The sequence below is a fragment of the Elephas maximus genome, chromosome 2 (genome assembly GCF_024166365.1).
Source record: "Elephas maximus indicus isolate mEleMax1 chromosome 2, mEleMax1 primary haplotype, whole genome shotgun sequence".
NCBI lineage: Eukaryota > Metazoa > Chordata > Mammalia > Proboscidea > Elephantidae > Elephas > Elephas maximus.
The window spans coordinates 44,011,856-44,031,402 of record NC_064820.1 but is presented as its reverse complement, the minus strand read 5'-3'; the positions used below and the strand labels follow the sequence as shown (position 1 = coordinate 44,031,402).

At 41.6% G+C, this 19,547-nt stretch overlaps 1 protein-coding gene across 2 annotated transcripts in view; it reads right to left on the bottom strand.

The window, feature by feature from the left end:
* Nucleotides 1-19,547, bottom strand: part of EGFLAM (EGF like, fibronectin type III and laminin G domains) — a 283,876-nt gene that overhangs the window by 92,952 nt on the left and 171,377 nt on the right. For both annotated transcript variants that reach the window (XM_049862604.1, XM_049862598.1), the window contains exons 8-12: nucleotides 8,763-8,878; nucleotides 7,880-8,198; nucleotides 6,734-6,834; nucleotides 5,590-5,690; nucleotides 1,502-1,646 (exon numbers count right to left, since the gene is read on the bottom strand). In XM_049862604.1, the coding sequence (XP_049718561.1) occupies nucleotides 1,502-1,646; nucleotides 5,590-5,690; nucleotides 6,734-6,834; nucleotides 7,880-8,198; nucleotides 8,763-8,878 (782 nt within the window). The remainder of the gene's footprint in view (nucleotides 1-1,501; nucleotides 1,647-5,589; nucleotides 5,691-6,733; nucleotides 6,835-7,879; nucleotides 8,199-8,762; nucleotides 8,879-19,547) is intronic.

Sequence of the window (19,547 nt, the reverse complement as noted above, 5' to 3'; positions counted from 1 at the left end):
TCAAGGGCAACTAATGACAACCACCACCACAGCATGCCTCTATTAATGCCATCAATAATTTCTGTAGCCTGTTGTTACCACATAGCTCTGTCTGCTAACCTTTATTAAGCTTTCTTGCTTTAAACCATATGCCACATTCACACATATTACTGCTATTATAACTTCTCCATTCCATCTTCATGTTAGTATTTTGGGCCCAACTTCAGGGCTTCTTTATTCCTATTAAACTCCATGTTATTATATTAGACCCATTGTTCTGGTGTGTATATGACTCTGTAGTTCCTTTTCCTGCCTTTTCCTTCCCTAGCAATATGTACCTAAGTAATCTCCCTGGATCACATTCACTATATTTGGTTTCATGTTCCTTTTGAACCACTGGGATCCAAACTAATGAGATTTTATTCTTTTTTTTTTTTGATCAGCATGGCATGGCTCTTTATATAATACGTGCTGCCAGCAAAGAGTGCTGAAGGACACAGGCAGGGAGGAAGCTATACACATAGACACAAAGGCCTTCGTGCTACACTTTTCCTCAGAGAATACAGACACCTGCCTGGTTATAATTATAGGCTTGGTTCCTTGGCATCTTGCTAATTCAAACTGTTTATTCTAAACACAGTCCTAAAATTGCCTAGAGCATGACAAATATGTGAATACCTGGGTGATTTGCTGAGTAGCCCAACAGTTAAATTATTTTACCACTTCCTATAATCAAAAAAAGTAGTTGAATGGATTATTCCTGAATATTGAACCAAGTGAACCTTTTGGGATGATTTTCTAAAGCCACAGGATTGCAACACCCCTACATTAAAAGTAAGCTTTGTGTCTGACAGTAATAACAGGTAGTGCGAACAGTTTGAGCTCAGCTCCTATCTGAGCTGCAACAATAGGCTCAATAGGCTCAAGCATAACAATGATTGTGAGGATGGCGCAGGACCGGCTGTGTTTCGCTCTGTTGTACCTAGGATTTGCTATGAGTTGGAACTGACTTGACGGTACCTAACAACAACAACTACCTGAAATGTTGACAGTTCAAACCCACCCAGCATTGCCACAGAAGAAAGGCCTGGCGATCTGCTTTCGTAAAGATTATAGCCAAGAAAACTCTATGGAGCTCAGTTCTACTCTATAACACGTGAAGTTGCCATGAGTCGGAACTGACTTCCCTCACCTTTGATGTTCTTGTGGAGCAAGAACGTCTTAGGTACAAAGCCTACTGCATATGCCTGTGTACCCCCAACGATGATGCTTACAAATTCAATGATTCTCCTGGGTAGATACAGCATGGATGTGTGTCTTGAAAACCCACCTAGAGTGCCACGGCCTAGCAGGAGCAGATCTAAGCTCAGTTTCATGGGTTTTCCATGACAAAGGGGCCTCCGCTAAGCTCATCCAGGGCTTGAGTCCTACGACTGCCTCAGCTCTCTGCGGTGGGGCCCTCTCAGGATGCTTATGGTGGGTGCTAGGTGGTGTGGGCTGGGAGCGAGGCTCTGGCACTCACCTGGGACTGGCCTGTCACTGGGGTGCCATTGTTCAGCTGCAGCAGTCCATTCAGCCCATCTCTGTAGAGTGTAACCGTGTGCCAGCCCCCCATTTTGATTTTGGTGTCACTTGTGAGAATGGCCATCCCAGTTCCACAATTAAACCTGTGGGGGAGGAAAAGAAAAGGAAGGCTCTTTGACCAACTAGCTCATTATATTTCCAGACCCCACGAACATCGCTTTTGGAGTAATGGCTTCTTTCAAAGCCGATCTGTTCAGAATTACATGAATTAGTAGAAAAAGCCATCTGAGTCTACACGCGATATAACTGGACTTTTCTTCCCTGAGATGATCTCGATCTAGTTATATTTAATCTGCCCATAGAATCTTCAAATGTAGGGCCTCCTTTAACCTAATTTTCTCTGCAAGCTTAGAAAATGATGGGCAATTCAGGCCCTCCCTCTCCTTGTCAGAGATTGCCAGATGCTTGAAGTGGATTCAAGTTGCAGCAAATTAGACCGTAAGTCACTCTGCTTCCAAGGATTTCTCTGGGGACTTTCTGCAACTCCCAAGCGGCAGGCTCAGTGATATTAATAAAATGTGAAAAACCAAGTCTTTGCACTCGTTTGGCAGGCTGGCGGGCGCCGCCATCTGTGCTCAGCTGGACCCAGATGCAGCATGTGGTTTCCATAGGAGGCTCCACTCGGGTGAGGTGAGGGGCCAGGGAGAAGCAGTCTCAGATGGTGGCATTACCCTTGTGTTTTCCAACCTCCAGACAGCCTGGAGGCACCCACTGCTCACTATGCTTGACATGGAGAATTGCCACCCTTTCTAGTCAACTACCAAACAGCCTCCACACCACTTCCCCATGGAGCCTGAGGTTGCCCGTGGGGAAGGACTCATGGTCAGAATTATCCTTATTAGGTCCTGCATTATCTGCTGCCCACTTCCCATGGCCTTCCTTTCTTTGCCTTGAGAGAGGCAAGGAGATGAGTGTGGTAGAAAGGCACTACAAGTCAGGCTCACCTACACGGGGCTGTCAGAGTCACTCATGGGAGCTGTAGAGTTGGAGACATGCTATTGGCCACTAAAGGAGCCCTGGCGACTCAAGGGTTAAGTGTTCAGCTGCTAACCAAAAGGCTGAGAGTTCAAAACCACCCAGCGTCTCTCTGGGGAAAGACCTGATGGTCTGCTGCCATAAAGATTACAGCCTAGAAAACCCTTTGGGGCAGTTCTACTCTGTCACATGGGGTCACTGTGAATTGGAAATTGAGGGCATCTGACAAGAACAACAACCAGCCACTAACTGCTAGTTCTGTAGGGAGTCTACAGGATCATCCAAGGGTTAGAAACCCACAATGGTTAGAACTACTGCCTCAAAGCCTGCTGGCTAGCATTAAATTTCCATGAATCGAAGGATTTAGCAAAGATTGGGGACCTATTTTCTAGTCCAAGTGGATGGTCAATAGTGTTCTCCAACTTAACCAAAAGTACTTTTTGTGCCAAAACAATTAAAAAAAAAATAGATATTGATGCATACTGAGTGCTTGCTATGAGCCAAGAAGTGCTCTAAGTATTTTTATGCGTTAACTCATAAAGGAGCCCTGGGGTGGCGCAGTGGTTAAGCGCTTAGCTGCTAATCGAAAGGTCATTGGTCCAAACCCAGCAGCTGCTCCATGAGAGGAAGATGTGGCAGTTCGCTTCTGTAAAGATTACAGCCTTGGAAACCCTATGGGGCAGTTCTACTCGGTCCTATGGGGTCATCAGAATCAACTCGACAGCGAGGGGTTTTTAACCCATTTAATCCTCACGTTAGCGCCAAGGCAGGCTTGAGGAGGTGAAGTGATTTGGGGAAAGTCAGGCAGAGGGTGAATGATGCCATTAGTGCACTATGGAGAATGACAAGGATGATTTCGATTGGTTGTTCTCAAATAGGTACCACCTACACCTCCAGCCCTGGTGGCATAATGGTTAAGTGCATGGCTGCTAACCAAAAGGTTGGTGGTTCGAACCCACCCAGCGGCTCTGTGAGAGAAAGAACTGGTGACCTGCTCCCATAAAGATTAGTTTAGAAAATGCTACAGGTCAGGTTTACTCTGTCACATGGGGTCGCTATGTGTCAGAAGCAACTCAACAGTACCCAACAACAACACCCCTCTATGAAGATAATTAAAATACTCACACCTCCACGATACTCTGCTCCCAAAGAACCACACATAAGCCAATGGTGGTGTCCAAAATTGTGTTGGGAGAGAAATGATCAAAGCAGAGGAGATGAGCCAAACCACTTACCACACTCCCAAGGGGAGATGAGGATGGGGCTTCAGCTTCTGTAAACTCTTCCTTGCTGCCCTCCATGGCTTTCAGCCATATTTGCCACAAGGGGATGAGGAGACTATTCTAGCTCTATTCTCTTTACATCTACTAAAACTCCAGGAGACAAGAGACTTTGTCTCTTTGGCTCAATGCTGCATCTCCGGCACCTAGAACAGTGTCTAGTATACTGGGGGCACTCTAGAAATTTTGCTGTTGAATGGATGAATGGTTTTGTACTAACTGTCGTTGAGTTGACTCAATCCCAACTCATGGTGGCCCCATGTGTTGGTGAGCAGAACTGCTCTGCAGAGTTTTCACGGCTGTGACCTTTCAGAAGCAAGTCGCCAGGCCTTTCTCCTGAGGTGCCTCTGAATGCATTCAGACTGCCAACCTTTTGGTTAGTAGCCCAGCACTTAACCGTCCGTGCCACCCAAGGACTGCTTAATGTATAATTACGAAGTTCCACCAAAACCAAACCCACTGCTGTCGAGTTGATTCCAACTCATAGTGACTCTAAAGGACAGAGTAGAGCTGCCCCATAGGGTTTCCAAGGAGTGCTTGGGGAATTCGAACTGCCAGCCTTTTGGTTAGTAGCCACAGCTCTTAACCACTACACCACCAGGGTTTCCACAAAGTTCCACAGGTCAAGTATTTACTAAATACTGTTACTCTAGTATTTAGTAAATGGGTCCATGGTTCCCTTATATGCATTTTTCCTTTATCTACAGAAATCCATCTGCATACTTTTTTTTTTTTTTGATTATGTCCTTGTTTATTTTGCCTATTTTAGAGTTCATGTGAAAGCTTCCCATCAAAATTGTGTTTTTCAAATACAGGCAGTCCCCAGGTTATGAACATCCAATTTACATACATGCAGCTATGAACCAAACTCCCTGTAAAGCCTATTATATTAAAAATTCTAGGTACATACAGTGTCTCATAACAACAAATGGGCGTTACTTTGCAATGTGCATTGAAACATTATTATTATTACTGTATTATTTTGTGAAAGACGTTTTAATGTATCTGGAAGTGTTTCTTTAATTTTTTTAAGCATAGAAAGTTACACTACATACTGAGACAAACATTTGATTAACTGACTTTGGATATGAACCATATCTAACTGTTCCAATTTATGTACAAAATTGACATAAAGACAGATTTAGGAATGGAAGTCATTTGTACTCTGGGGACCATCTGTACTAGTTTTTGGCACTTGTATACTCAATGCCATGCTATCCGTTACATAATTTCATGACTGTGATATTTTATCTCGGATTATACCTTGGTCTGGTATAAATTGGTGATTTTTCTCCACTTAATGCAATAGTTTATAGCTTGGATTCTACATTGTTTCTAAGAGTAAAATAGTCAGTCTTGTTTTTTGTTTGTTTATACTTACTTAAAATGTCTTTTTTACTGAAATCTTTCTAAGTTACATTTTTAAATCCGTATTTGTAAAGAGGTGGGAGTTTGATTAATTCGATAGTCTTTACTTTTTAATAGTTTCAACCCATGCATGCTTATTATTATATCTTTCTGTGTTAATGCTTCTTTGAGGTTATCTTTTTATGTACTTTGGTATTTTATTATGTTTTTCTTGTTATTTTTTTTAATAATTTTTATTGAGCTTTAAGTGAACGTTTACAAATCAAGTCAGTCTGTCACATATAAGCTTATATACACCTTACTCCATACTCCCACCTGCATCTGTATATGTTTTATTCACACTATAAAAATAAAATATAATGTAGAATAGTATGAAAGACCCGTGAGCTTTGGCAGGCGTTACCTGAATTGGAGTTCACGCTGGATGATGGCCAGGGACATGAAATCCCCCCGCCCATGTTCATTCTCTCCGCAGTAGAGCAGTAAGCCATCCTCCGCCTCTGCCTGTTGTTACACAAACAAAAGCCACGTGAACAATGAGCACTTCCCTGTCCATAAAGAGCCATCTGGAAATGCTCATAAATACGAAACTTGAGTATTCCCCCTCTGCAGTCACATTCACAAAGGGGCAAGAGCATGGATGCCAAGTAATTCCCAGGTACCCAGATCCAGTTCATTTTCAATAAACAGATGGCAGCAATCTAAACAGTGTGTGAGGTGTGGCAGTGAGGTGAGAGGAAGATGGCCCTGTATTTGCCCTGCTCTTTACTTGGCTTTGTGGATCCATCTGCAGAGCTTCTGGAAAACCATATGTACAAAGACCATGGCCACAGAAAGGACGGTAGTTACGCTCATCCAATTCTCTTCTCATCCAAGAGCATCCCTTTTTTCCCTCTTTATTCTTTTTTACTTCTCTCTCTCTGGGAAGTCATGAGAATTTGCTTCTTTCCTTCTATCAGGCAGACCAGCATGGTTCTCACCCATGCCAGCTGTCCTATGCTGGGACAGGTCATCTTTTGGACACTCAACACTGTGGGCGTGACCACAAGATGAACTTGTTTCCAGATTTCTAAATGTTTTTGAGTTGTCTGAGATGCCGAACAGAATCATTTTAACCTAAAAGGATTGACTGATTCCTGATCTGCAGCTGATTCAGGTCAGAGAACATCTATTAAGTCCTCACTATATACCACGGTTGTGTATAGTAGTTTTTCTCTTTGTTCAACTACAGGGTTCTGGAATGGAGAATCCATTATTTCTTCTGACACTCTGGCCTGGGAAGAGTCATCATGAACAACACTGCTAGGGTCCCATCCCCACTAGAACCTTCCGGCCAGCCACTTCCATAGCTCAGTAATATCCAAACCCACCCTCCCCTCACTGGCTCCTTGAATGTGTGAATGTCTCCCCTCACTCTTGCTATCTTGTGAACTGGTTTAAGGGCAGGCTCTGTGTCATATTGACCCTTGAGTACCCTGCCTGCTTCCTTTCTCCATCCCTCTTAGTAGGTGTCTAATATTCACTCATTAAACAACTAATCCTCTTACCCTAAATTCAAGAGTAATTTGAAATGCCTGATAAGAGTTCTTCAGAGGTTCAAAGGTTACAAAGGAATGGCCAAAGAACTGAGGATACTGTATAACAATATCTGAAAAGAGAAAAAAAGACAACACAAAAGAATACCGTTTCTTCACATCTTCAAAAGCAAAATCAATATACATGTTGCCTGGATATCATCAAGTGAAAGCCCTTGATAGCCTGTTAAACCAAGTTTGCTATCTCCTCTACTTTTTACACCCATGCTTCTCATTCTTTGAGACTTTGAGGTTCTGAAATTATTAGGAAGGAACTGGATTTTTGGAGATCAGTACTTGCTTCTCTAAAAAGAAATCAATGACTTCACGACCCTCTTCCAGCCATACTTCTGTGTAATATACTTTGGTCCGATTATTATGACTTTTAACCCCTCATGCACATCTTTCAGTTGATTTTTTTCTGTAGAGATATAGTAATGGTAAAGCCCACTTCTCCAGGGTGCTGTCGGGATGACTTAATGATTGTTTCAAAAGTATTACAAGTTTGGCACACTCATAAATAGGGGTGCTACCTAATTAGAAGCAACAGACACGGCCTCATGATTTTCCATGTGTAGCTAATTTAATGAGTGGTACATTAAATTAGGAAACCCTGGTGGCATAGTGGTTAAAAGCTACGACTGCTAACCAAAAGGCTAGCAGTTCAAATCCACCTGATGCTCCTTGGAAACCCTACAGGGCAGTTCTGCTCTGTCCTCTAGTGTTGCTAGGAGTCGGAATTGACTCAACGGCAATGGATTCTTTTTTTTTTTTTTTTTTTTACATTAAATTAAGAAGATTAAAAAAAAGAAGAGGGATTTTGTTGTTGTTGGGTGCGCCTGAGTCAATTTTGACTCAGAGTAACCCATGTGATGGAGTAGAGCTGCCCCATAGGGTTTTCTAGGCTATAATCTTTTACAGGAACAGATCATCAGGTCTTTCTCTCCCTCGGAGTCACTAGGTAGGTTCAAACCACTAACCTTTCAGTTGGAAACCAAGTGCTTAACTGTTGTGCCACCAGGGCTCCTAGAAGGAGGCATGTTTGGACCATAAAACTGCCCTCGGCCTCTCAGTGAGGCTAGTCCAGCACCATGTTCTTCTTCTCCCCAGGGAACCTACCTTCTGAGCAGCTTTCACCACCTTTGCCCAGGTTGCAGTGGCATCGTGAGCCCCCCCAGGTGTAGTCATTGACACAAAAGCTGTCAGCAGCGCAGATGGTTTCATCACAAGACATGTCAAAGAGCCTTGGCATCACAGCCACACCACTTTTTCCCTTCCTCTCTATGGGAGTGGCGTGGGGAGCCACTGTAGTCTTAGGGAGAGATGCTGAGGTAGGGGCTGCGAGCATGGAAATGGCCTTTGGGTTAGATATAGAGGTCATCTTGGTTTCCACCAAAATTTTCTTATTCCCTCCTTTGGTAGCAGAAAGTGGTTTAACCTAAAGTCAGAAAGGAAAAAGGGTTCTAGATTAACACAGAACACAGTAATTAGACTGCCTTATTTGTGAATGATGCCCAATCCTTGAAAATATGGTCACTTTTGATGGGGATAATATTACTGACCTCAATTTACGAATGAAGAACTTGAGGCTCAGGAAATAAGTACCTTGTTCCATATTACTCAGAAAATCAGTGGTAAAGCTGATATTATATGATTTACTATTAATAAAATTTACAAAGATGCATTACTTTGTCAAGGAATTATTCAATTTCTTATAATACCTGATTTGATAAAACTTCACTTGGTGGGCAATCAAAATACGCTTCTGCCAGATTGTAAAGCCAGCAGGCAGAGGCTGTCTATACAATATCAGCATGGTCAGTACTTAGTTATTGTTAATTTATGATCACCTGGAGCCTAATATTCAGAGGAAATAAATAGGTGTTAAAAGCAAATTGGCCAATTTACATTTTAAGTAAAATGTTCATGGTCCATTGACTAAACTGCCTTGTTCGGCAACAAAACAAGAACACCTGGGGTTAAGAGCAAAGATTTTTGTTACCTCCTCAAAGGAAATATCCAGATCTAAGTCATCTTCAAATCCTTCATCATCATCACCAATGCCCATGTCAGTGATATAACGGGGTCCATAGTGGCCACTTCCTGCTTCCTCGGTGCCTTCACAAAGAAAACCAGCACACATCTGTCAATGTCTGCCTTCTCTCCATTTTCTACCCTAACTCAGCCATATACAGAGCTGTGCTGATTGGGTCCAAATATATTCGGAATACACTAGGAATGCAACACAGGAGAGGAAGCATAAACGGCCACAAAATATGAAAAAATGTTTAATCTCATAAGTAATGGAGGAAATGCCAATGAAAACCATAAGGAGCTGCCATTTTAGACTGACAAGACTGGCAAAAATGTGAAGTTAAGCAATAAAAAAGATTACCAAGGATGGGATCGATGGAAACCCTTATGTACCACTATTAAATATGAAAGCTGATACCTAGCAAAATACTTGGAAATGTTTAATAAAGTAGAAAAACGTTTCTATCTTTTGACCCAGCAATCCCACCCCAACTTAAAAAACCTGGAGAAACCCTAGCACACATGTAGCAGGAACCTGTGCAAAACACGTTCACGGCTTCAGCATTTGTAATAGGAAAAACATCTCAAATTTGCTATCTGTAGTAGCAAATAACATCCTGAATGCCCGTCAACAACAGAATGGAGAAGTGAATTATAGTGTATCTACATAGTACCATACAGCATGGGAAGTCAATGAACGAGATTTTAACGCATCAACATGGATTAATGCATATGATATGCAAAAAATGCAAGTTGCAAAAGAACACATCTAGTTTGATATCATGTATATAAAAACAACAGCAAGGAAAACTATATTATTTAGGAATATATAAACCAAAAAACCAAACCTGTTGTCATCAAGTCAATTCCGACTCATAGTGACCCTATAAGACAGAGTAGAACTGCCCCATAGGGTTTCCAAGGAGTGGCTGGTAGATTCAAATTGCTGACTTTTTTGTCACCAGCCAATCTCTATCCTACTCCTTAGGGATATATATATATATATATAAAACTTAAACTATTAAGGAAAGTAGGAAAAGGCAATCAGAAAAATATCTGGGGGAAGAATGTGAATGGGATGTGATACACAGGGGCCTTCAAGCGTACATGTGAGTGTTCATATTATTTTTAAAATATATTTTATATATATACTTTTTTATTTTTGTGTGTGTGGTAGAAATATACACAACAAAACATACAGCTATTCAACAATTTCCACATGTACAATTCAGTGACACCGATTACATTCTTTAAGTTGTGCAACCATCCTCAGTATCTTTTTCCAAATTATCCTGCCACCAAGAACATACATTCAATATACCCTAAGCAAAAACTCCTTCTTTCCCCCTCCCCTCTTCCTACCCCTGGTAATCACTAGTAACTTTTGCTTTCTATTATTTGCTTGAGGTCATATAGTATCTGTCCTTTTGTAACTGATTTGCTTCACAAAGCGTAATGTTTTCTAGGTTCATCCATGTCATATATATATATGGAAACCCTAGTGACGTAGTGGTTAAGTGCTACGGCTGCTAACCAAGAGGTCAGCAGTTCAAATCCACCAGGCGCTCCTTGGAAACTCTATGGGGCAGTTCTACTTTGTCTTATAGGGTTGCTATCAGTCGGAATCGACTCAACGGCAGAGGTATACATACATATGTATATGTATATACTTTAGATGCATGAAATATTTCATTAAAGGGTTTTTTAAAAAAAACAAAGAAAGGACATTATAATACAGCAAATACTCCCGTGTGCAGAAAAAAATACTAAACCAGTTGCCATCTAGTCGATTCCAACTCATGGTGACCCCATGTGTGTCAGAGTAGAACTGTGCTCCATAGGTTTTCAATGGCTGATTTTTTGGAAGTAGATGGCCAGGCCTTTCTTTTAAGGTGACTATGGGTGGTTTTTTTTTATGGGTGGACTCGAACCTCCAACCTTTCGGTTAGCAGCCAAGCACAATAACTCTTTGTACCACCTAGGGACTCCTCCAGAAAAAAAGGGGCCCTATATGAAATCTTATCTTATAGAGAACCATTTCCACCCATCTCAGCTGGACAATGGAATCTTTCAGAACCGGAAGGTGGACTGAGAAACACTTCTTTTCAAGGAAAAACACAGGACATTTGCCTTTGGGAGACAGTCAGGTTGGCATTTTTATTCAGTTGTCATCCACAAAAGCCACTGATCCACAACAGCTCTGATTTAGGCTTGGCACAGGAAGTACTCCACAGGAGGTGGCAGCCTTTCAAAGTGCTGCTCTGTAGCGCCCCCATTTCCTCTTGGGGGTTTGGGCAGGCACAGATACTAGCTGCCTCCTCTAAACGGGGCACACCAGGCACCAGCCTTTAGGGCAGTATCAACTCTGGCAATGGAAACCGACTTTTGTAGGTTACTGATGCCCACTACTTATGAAGCAGCCTGTGTTTGGATCATTGGTGAAAAGAAAAGGAAAATGACGTTAAAATATAAACTGAACTTAAAGGTATCCTGCTTTCAGAGTAAGCTAAGCCAAACAGTTCTCTCACAAATGCACTCTCTCCTTTCTCTAAGCCAAATAGCAAGCTGATTGAATAATGGAGCTGAAGAAAATGACAGAAAGGCAGTTGTGGGAAGTAGTCTCAGAGGCAGGGGGCTGCTCCTTGTCTTGCCGACCAGAAATCTCCTCCTAAAGCAGTAAGAGAGAAATGCGGCTGGCAGGTGAGGGGGAGACAGGGCGCAGGGAGCTGTTCTCAGGTGTTCAGGCACATCTAGAGAGGTGGAGGTGAGATAACACAGGGAAGCTGGCATTCTCACCACCTCCGTACCAATTCTTCACAATTTGATTTAAAATAGTCCACCTGTCTTCAAAATTAAAGGCTGTTGATACCAGAATTACATCTGTATGGGTATTCTTTTAAGCCACCTGCATCTAGCCAGCACAGCTGTATGCCAGATGTTTTCACGCAAAAGCCAGACAGCCCTTTGAAAATAGCTTCCTCCTCTCTTGTCTCTCTTCATCTCTTTCTCCCTGCCTCTCTCTCGAAAAAAATTTTTTCTCTCACTGTCTCTAGGTTTCTTTCTTCTCTCTGTCTCTGTATGTCTCTTCATTTATCTCTCTGTCTCGTATAATCAGAGTGTTGTATTTCAGAGGAAAGAATCCATATGGCAATGAAAGGATGCTATAACATACACGAAGAAAGATGGTTTCCATCTTCAGTAGGCTGGTCTCTCTACCTCCATGTTCTCCCTTGCCCTGTGCACATTCTTGCCATTCTTACACATACTGTCACCAAAGTCAAGATTCTCTTCCAAAAATATGTTTTCATCTTTTGTTATCTTTAATGGAAAAAAAAAAAAAAAACTTTCACTGTCCCCCCACTGCCTAGAATATAAATTCTAGGGTCCTTGGTCCAGAATTCAAGGATCTCAATGACAGCAACTCCTCTTTTTCCTCCTTCTTTCCCCCATCACCATATTTATTGAAGCTTACTGCTGCCTCCCTACCTAATAGGTACTGTTGGCTGCTGAACGTATTTCTAAGCCTTACAATAATCCTGTAAGGTAAGTATGATTAATTCCATTGTACAGATCAGTAAACTGAAGCTAAGGGAGGTTAAGTGATTTACCTAAAATTGAAAAGCATGCAACTGGCCAACCCTAACAGTCTCCTTATCTGTCATAATAACCAGGCTAATAGTCATTTCTCATTTTTCATAGGAAACAGTGAGCACAGGGAGGTCCAGGCACAGCATGACCCAAAGAAACCTGGAATTAAAGCTCATGTCCCTTGTTTCCTGACAGCCCCAGCACCTCAGATCTCGAGTCCACAGCTTACAAGACATTGTCACCAATGTGCTTTCTAAGTCAGCACAGAAGGTACAGTCCAAGCCACTGATAAGAATTATCCCGGGAGCCTGGGGTTATTGTAATTAAAGTGTATAACTTATCTCTTTTTACTTGGCACTTTGTTAATTAGAAAAAGGGAACATTAAAAAGGAGACATTAATTATACCCAGAACAGTCAATCCATTGACTGAATGCAAAACAGGTTCAGGGGTAATTCTACAACAAGAAAAATTAATACACAAAATAAAATTTCTATTAATAAATTAAGGGGTGACTTTCATTTTATAAGAGCCTTGTCTGTTTGTTTTTGTAAAGGTGTCACTGGTTTTCTATCAGTAATGAGTTTCTCTACCATACTGACATGGCATAGTTGGAAATATCTCTAGTCATGGAACCCAAATGATGGGAAGAGGAACACAAATAGCTGTGTGACCTTAGGCAAGTCACTTGACCTCTCCGGGTTTGGTATTTTCCAATAAAATAATGAGTGGGACTAGATTTGATGATGACCTGTGAGGTCCTTTCCAATACTAACATTCTGTGACTCTGAATCCACACTTATGACTTAGATGTATTACAGCTGCCTATTACAAATCAAATATGGTTTGAAAAAGAAACAACCAGGAAATTCTACTTTTTTTCCTTACGTGAATGAAAAAGAAAAATGAAGTAGTTCAGCATGGGAATTCGGTGCTTTGGGGATTGTAGCTGTGTGTTCCATATTATAAACACTCCTATAGGGTTGCTATGAGTTGGAATCTACTTGACCGCAATGGGTTTCTTTTTTTAGAAGATGTGATCTATCACTATTTATCAGGAACCATCTCCATTCAAAAGCCTATGTTTTATTTTGAGTTCCTTTCTCTTAATAGCTCATGATAGAGGAAGGAATGCTTATTCCCCCTCCTGAGGTAATATGCATGGGAAGAGATTTTCCCGAAATGCTGTGGGATTCTAGCCCTATCTTTTCTCCGCACAGAAGTGAAGACAGCAACTCAGTTACTGAGTGAAAGCCCTTGGCCCACATTTCCGAGCTGAGTGAAGCTAATCCATGAAAGGAGTCCCTGGGTAGCACAGTTAAGCACGTGGCTGCTAACCAAAAGGTTGGCTGTTTGAGTCCACTCAGAGGCACCTTGGAAGAAAGGCCTAGTGATCTACTTCCAAAATATCAGTCATTGGAAACCCTATGAAGCGCAGTTCTGCTCTGATACACATGGGGTTGCCATGAGTCAGAACTGATTCCACTGCAACTAGTTTGTTTTTGTTGGTATCTATCAAAAGACCTGGGGGATAGAGGCGGAAATTGGGGAAATCTGGTCCTTTCCCCTTTCTCCTTCCCTCCCAGATCAGTGAGAGGCAGTGACCTGGGATGGTATGACTGTTCTACAAACCCAAAGTTTCCCTCAAGTGGGCTGTCCCACAGTATATTTTCTGACCCAGCCTTTATCAGCAATAAAGATGACACTTGGTTCTTCATCTGTTGAACATTATCTTACGTCTCATTAATTCAAGAAACAGGCAAAGAGGAAAGGTGCTGTTAACTGGATCTCCTCAAAACCTCAACACTCATCAGAACAAGAATGGCTACAGAGCAAGGGTTGCCCATGAGGAAGTAGATGGGTCAAGGTCTGAAACTGAGTCTTGGCAAATTGGATGGAATAATGACACATTATACCTGTGACCTGAGTCCCTTTAAAGTCTTCCCAAGACCTTGTGTGAGTTGGCCCAACTCCAGCCTTTTCTCACATGAATTTATTCCTTCTCATCCTACTTCAGCCATGTTGGTTCATCTTTCAATTTCCTACACATGCCATGTTTTCTCCTGCCTTAGGGCCTTTTCACATGCCATTCCTTATGCTTTAAAATCTTATCTTTCACTCCTCATGCCTTTGCCTTTTTAGTTCTTTTCTATTTCCAATCAAAATCACTTTCTTAGTGATTTGTACCCAAGATGAGGTCAGGTTCCCTTGTATGTTCTCATAGTTCTCTCCTCTCTTATATCCTTTCTTAGTTTAAGGAAATTTATGTCAGCGGAATGGTTTCATAAATGTGACTTACCCACCAGATTCTCAGCTCCTTAACAATGGCAACACTGTCTATTTTGGTTTCTATCATGCCACAGTGGAACACACCTCACTCACTGGCACATTGTAGGAACTTACAGAATATATGGGAAATAAAGAGTGAACTTTTCAAATAGTTTAGGCATAATAAAAATACATGACAGTGCCCTCCTCATCTGAGTTCTTAACAGCAAAAGAAGAACTGCACAAAGAGTTTGAAAGCTATTAATAATCACTTCCAGGATCTTAAAAGAATTATTTTGCATAGTTTTCCTGGAAAAGAATCCCTATTCAGAGCCCTGATGGAGTTGAGGTTCCAAGTGACTCTCTCTGCATTGCATCACTTTGACTTGGGCTATATGCTTTAAGCGAAGTCAGCCCTGGCACCCTGGTCAAAGTTGACTGAACCAGGATCCAAGCCCAGGCTTATGATAATCACACCTAGACCAACCAATGCTGGTGTGAAAGTCTACCAAAAGAGATGCTTCATACTAGAGGGAATTCAGATATTCCAGCCCCAACCCCTCCTCCCTTACCTGCTTCTGCTGTAGATATTATAGAAGCTAAATACTGGATTTCTCAGGCTTCATTTCATCTACGGATGGCCATATGATAGTTTGGGTTAATAAGATACAAGCGGAAGTCTGTTGGAACATCACTTATGTCTTAGTTACCTACTGCTGCTGTAACAAAAATACCACAAATGTTATTTTAAAGAACAGAAATGTATTGTTTCACAGTTCAGGAGGCTAGAAGTCCAAATCCAGAGTGTGGCTCTAGGGGGAGGTCCTTCCTTGTCTATTTCAGCTTCTAGCAATTGCCAGCAATTCTTGGCTTTCCTGGGCTTGTAGATGCATCTGTCTTCCTCTTCTCCTGTGTATGTCTCTGTGTCTCTTCTGCACTTTTTATAACTCAGAAGTGATTAGATTTAGGATCCACCCTACACTGGTATGACCTCATTAACAGAAGAAAAAAAAAAACTATTTCCAAAAAGGGTCATATTTACAGATACAAGGTTTAGGATTTCAACACCTATTTTTTGGGGGGAGAGGACACAATTCAATCCGTAACACCTTTCTACTATATTATCTTTGACAGTGAAGGTGATTGTGATGGCTGCATCTGCAGCAGCTGAATGCATTCCTAATCGAAACAGACGGGATTGAACAACTCGATCAGACTCTCTCTCGGGAAATACACTAACTGGGTGCATGCTGCAATCCTGAAGACCACTAGGCGAGGCTTCTGGTTCTGCGTGAGACCTGCTCAGCATCAGCCTTTCCAGCACGGGGACTCAGAAGACTAGCAAGGATGCTGGGTGGGTTCCTTTGCTCAACCCTTTCCACCAAAGAATCTGCCTGTGCCTTTTTCTTTCCACCTGAATGAATCTAACTAATCCAGAGGTATGTTTCTGTGGTGGTAGAGGTAGGGTTGCTGGGGGAGAAGGGCTCCCTGGCCATGGTCAGATATTTTTGTTCTTGTCTGCTCATAATACTTCGTGAATCTCTTATTTCACCAGAGCCCAAGAACGGCACCCCAGGCAACAAGTGATTTCTAGGGACTTCATCTCAAAGCCTTTCTGACTCCTTTATCTATATGCACAGATACACAAAGGAAGCACTAACTCTCCGTAACCCCTATAGAAAATTGAAGAACATAAACCAGCCCCAACAGCACACAAGCCATTGTGTGTTTCTCCCTCAGAGCCTCCCTTTCTAAAGATAATGGGGATGTTGGAAGTAAAGCAGATGGCCAGAAACCAAGGTGTGATGCACCTGCTTCTCTGCTACCTGCAGATTGAGGAGATACACAGGTAAAGCCTAATGAGAGATGCGACTGTGAACATAGCAGGACAACTTAAGGCTCTATTTTTATCATGGTGTGTGGGAATTTCAGGCTTAGAATCCTTGTAGCTTTGGAGAATAATGAATAATAATTTACTTACAACATTTTGCAGCACTAAAACCTCAGGACTGGAGGCATGATTTGAACAGACAATTAAAACATTTCTAAACCACCAAAATAGTGGCTGACATTAGGAAGTCAGCATTATGTATACAGCAGGCACTCAATATGTATGTGTTAGGTAAGTGAGTAAATGAGCCAAATCTTCTCCCAGGGTGCTCTGCATGTGGTCAATGCAAAATAAATACTCATTGAAAGACATACAGTCTTTAACACAGGAGATGCTCTAAGTGCTTAGCAGATCAGTCATTTTCACTGGGAGCGTGGTAGCGATTGTCAGTTGCTGATAGTGTTGGGAGGATGTGGCCTAGAAAAATGAACTTTCTCTCTCTCTCCACACACACACATACACATGTGTATACACACACTCACACAGTCTTTCTGTAAGACAATTTGCCAGTACATTTTAAATGTTTGAGTTATTTGATTGTGCGGCTCTACTATTAGGAATTAATCCTAAGAAGATATTGAAGTGTATAAAAACGTTCATAAGCATTTAACATTTTTTAAGACGTTTAATGAGATGGGCTATGTTCATGGTGTGATTTTGTGTTTAGAAAATTGAGGGCACTGGTGATTTTCACAAGACTAGTGGAATAAAGGACACTGGAGTTGGTTGAAAAGTAAATTAAAAAATCCGTCAAGTGGATTCCGACTCTTGGCAACCCTATAGGACAGAGTAGAACTGCCCCACAGAGTTTCCAAGGAGAGCCTGGTGGATTTGAACTGCTGAACTTTTGGTTAGCAGTCACAGCACTTAACCATTACTCCACCACGGTTAATAAATAAAAGGTGGGTACGATGAATATAGATAGCAAAGTGACTTGAGCTTAAAGGAAAGCCTCGGGATAGGGTGGTAGATGGGGGGGTTGGGGGGCAAGGGGGTTTTCTGTGTGCGGGGAATGCATGTTCGCATGCTGATGGGAACAATCTAGTAGAAAGGCAGAGAGTGAAAGTTGGATGGTGTGGGAGAGAGAGAAGGTAACTAACACAAAATTAGTAGACATAGACAATAGACCGTACTGGTCTCCAATTGGCCTGGTACAAAAGAAGGCTCAGTTCACATCTTACATTTGGGAACCAGGATCTTGAACAAGGAGATGGAGATGAGAAAGAGGGGAAACGCAGCTTATCAACGGCTCCTAGTTCAGTGGGGAGGGAGACATGTACACCTACACCGACAGGGTGGGGAGATCGCAGTCGTGACGCCAGTGAGCACAGGGCCCCTGTAGATTTTCCGTGTCCTTAAAATGGCTTCACATTTGGGCACCAACAGTGGTTTGGGTATGTTTTTAGGTTTTCAAACCCACAAATGGTTCAAACCAGAGACACCAATCCCTGCTCATCCTTCCTCACCCCTTTAAGACAAAACACCATGAGAAAATACACGTCAACACAAAATTCTATGTTCATCAAATGATTGTTTAACATTAAATGATTGAAACAAAGACATGATCACAAAACCACAGAGTCTGTCACTAACAGACTGATAGAGGTTGTACTGAGTCCCCCCAGAATATGTGTTGAAGTCCTTACTCTTGGTACCTGTGAATGTGGCTTTATTTGGAAACACGGTCTTTGCAGATATAACGAATTAACATCACATCATACTGGAGTGAGGTGGGCCCTAATCTGATATGACTGTTGTCCTTATAAGAAGAAAAGAAAGACAAAGAGACACGCAGGGAATACTGCCATGTGACAATAAAGGCAGAGATTGGAGGTACGCTGTCACAAGCCAAGGAATGCCTGGTGTTACTAGAAGCTGGCAGAGACAAGGCAGGATCTTCCCCTAGAGTCTTCAGAAAGAGAATATGGCCCTGCTGACACCTTGACTTCTGAAATTCTGTCCTCCAGAACTGTAAGAAAATAAATTCCTGTTGTTTTAAGCCATTCAGTTTATAGTAATTTGCTATGGCAGCCCTGCATGTTTATCACAATAATGGAAATCAGAACCATTTATCAAAAGCATAGAAATAAAACTTGCCGGAACTAGGGGGAGAAAAAAAAAAAGAACCAGCCTGAGAAAACAGTTTGAACAGGCTAATGTGTTAGCTAAAATGAAGAGACCTACACCCAAAGAGACAGTTGCAAAATTTTTGCAATACGAAGAAAAAGTTTGGGAGTCAACATTGTGATTTCTGTGTAACCTAGGGGTTGGTCAAGTCAAACAATACTTGCTGTTGAAATATAAAGTCCAGGAGATATTTTATCTAGCTTGTACCTGACTTAGTAAGGACAAATTAGAAAGACATGGGAAGTTCAACTACCTTCAGAAAATGTGTCTGAACCAAAAAGAATTAGAATACCTTTGAAACAACACTTTGCAATGCAATTTGAAAGAAAACCTCTGATAGTCAATAGTAGCATGTGTATTAGGCATTGGTCTCTAAAAATACACACAATGAGTTTGTTGGGTAATTCGAAGGGGATATTAGGCTTCAGTGCTACTGTTGTTCCTTTTGTCAGATCTGATCATCTCTGCAGAAATGCCATTACTCAACTACAATTCATATTGACACCCTTAATTTTAATGGAGATCATGAAAAATACAGGCACACACAAACATTTTTTTCCTCACTGAAAAACTCACTATTAAAGTCACTATGCCTTATAATGCCCATTGTTCATTATATACTGAAAATGAAACAAAACAAACCCAAAACCAAACTAGTTGCTGTCTAGTCGATTCCGAATCATAGTGACCCTAGAGGACAGAGTAGAACTGCCCCATAGGGTTTCCAAGGAGTGGATTTGAAATGATGACCTTTTAGTTAGCAGCCGTAGCTCTTAACCACTATGCCACATTGTTCATCATATAATGATTCCTTTGGTAATTTCTTCCTATAAATGTATCCAGAAAAAAATTTTCCACTGAAAAATTGGTTTGCATCCTT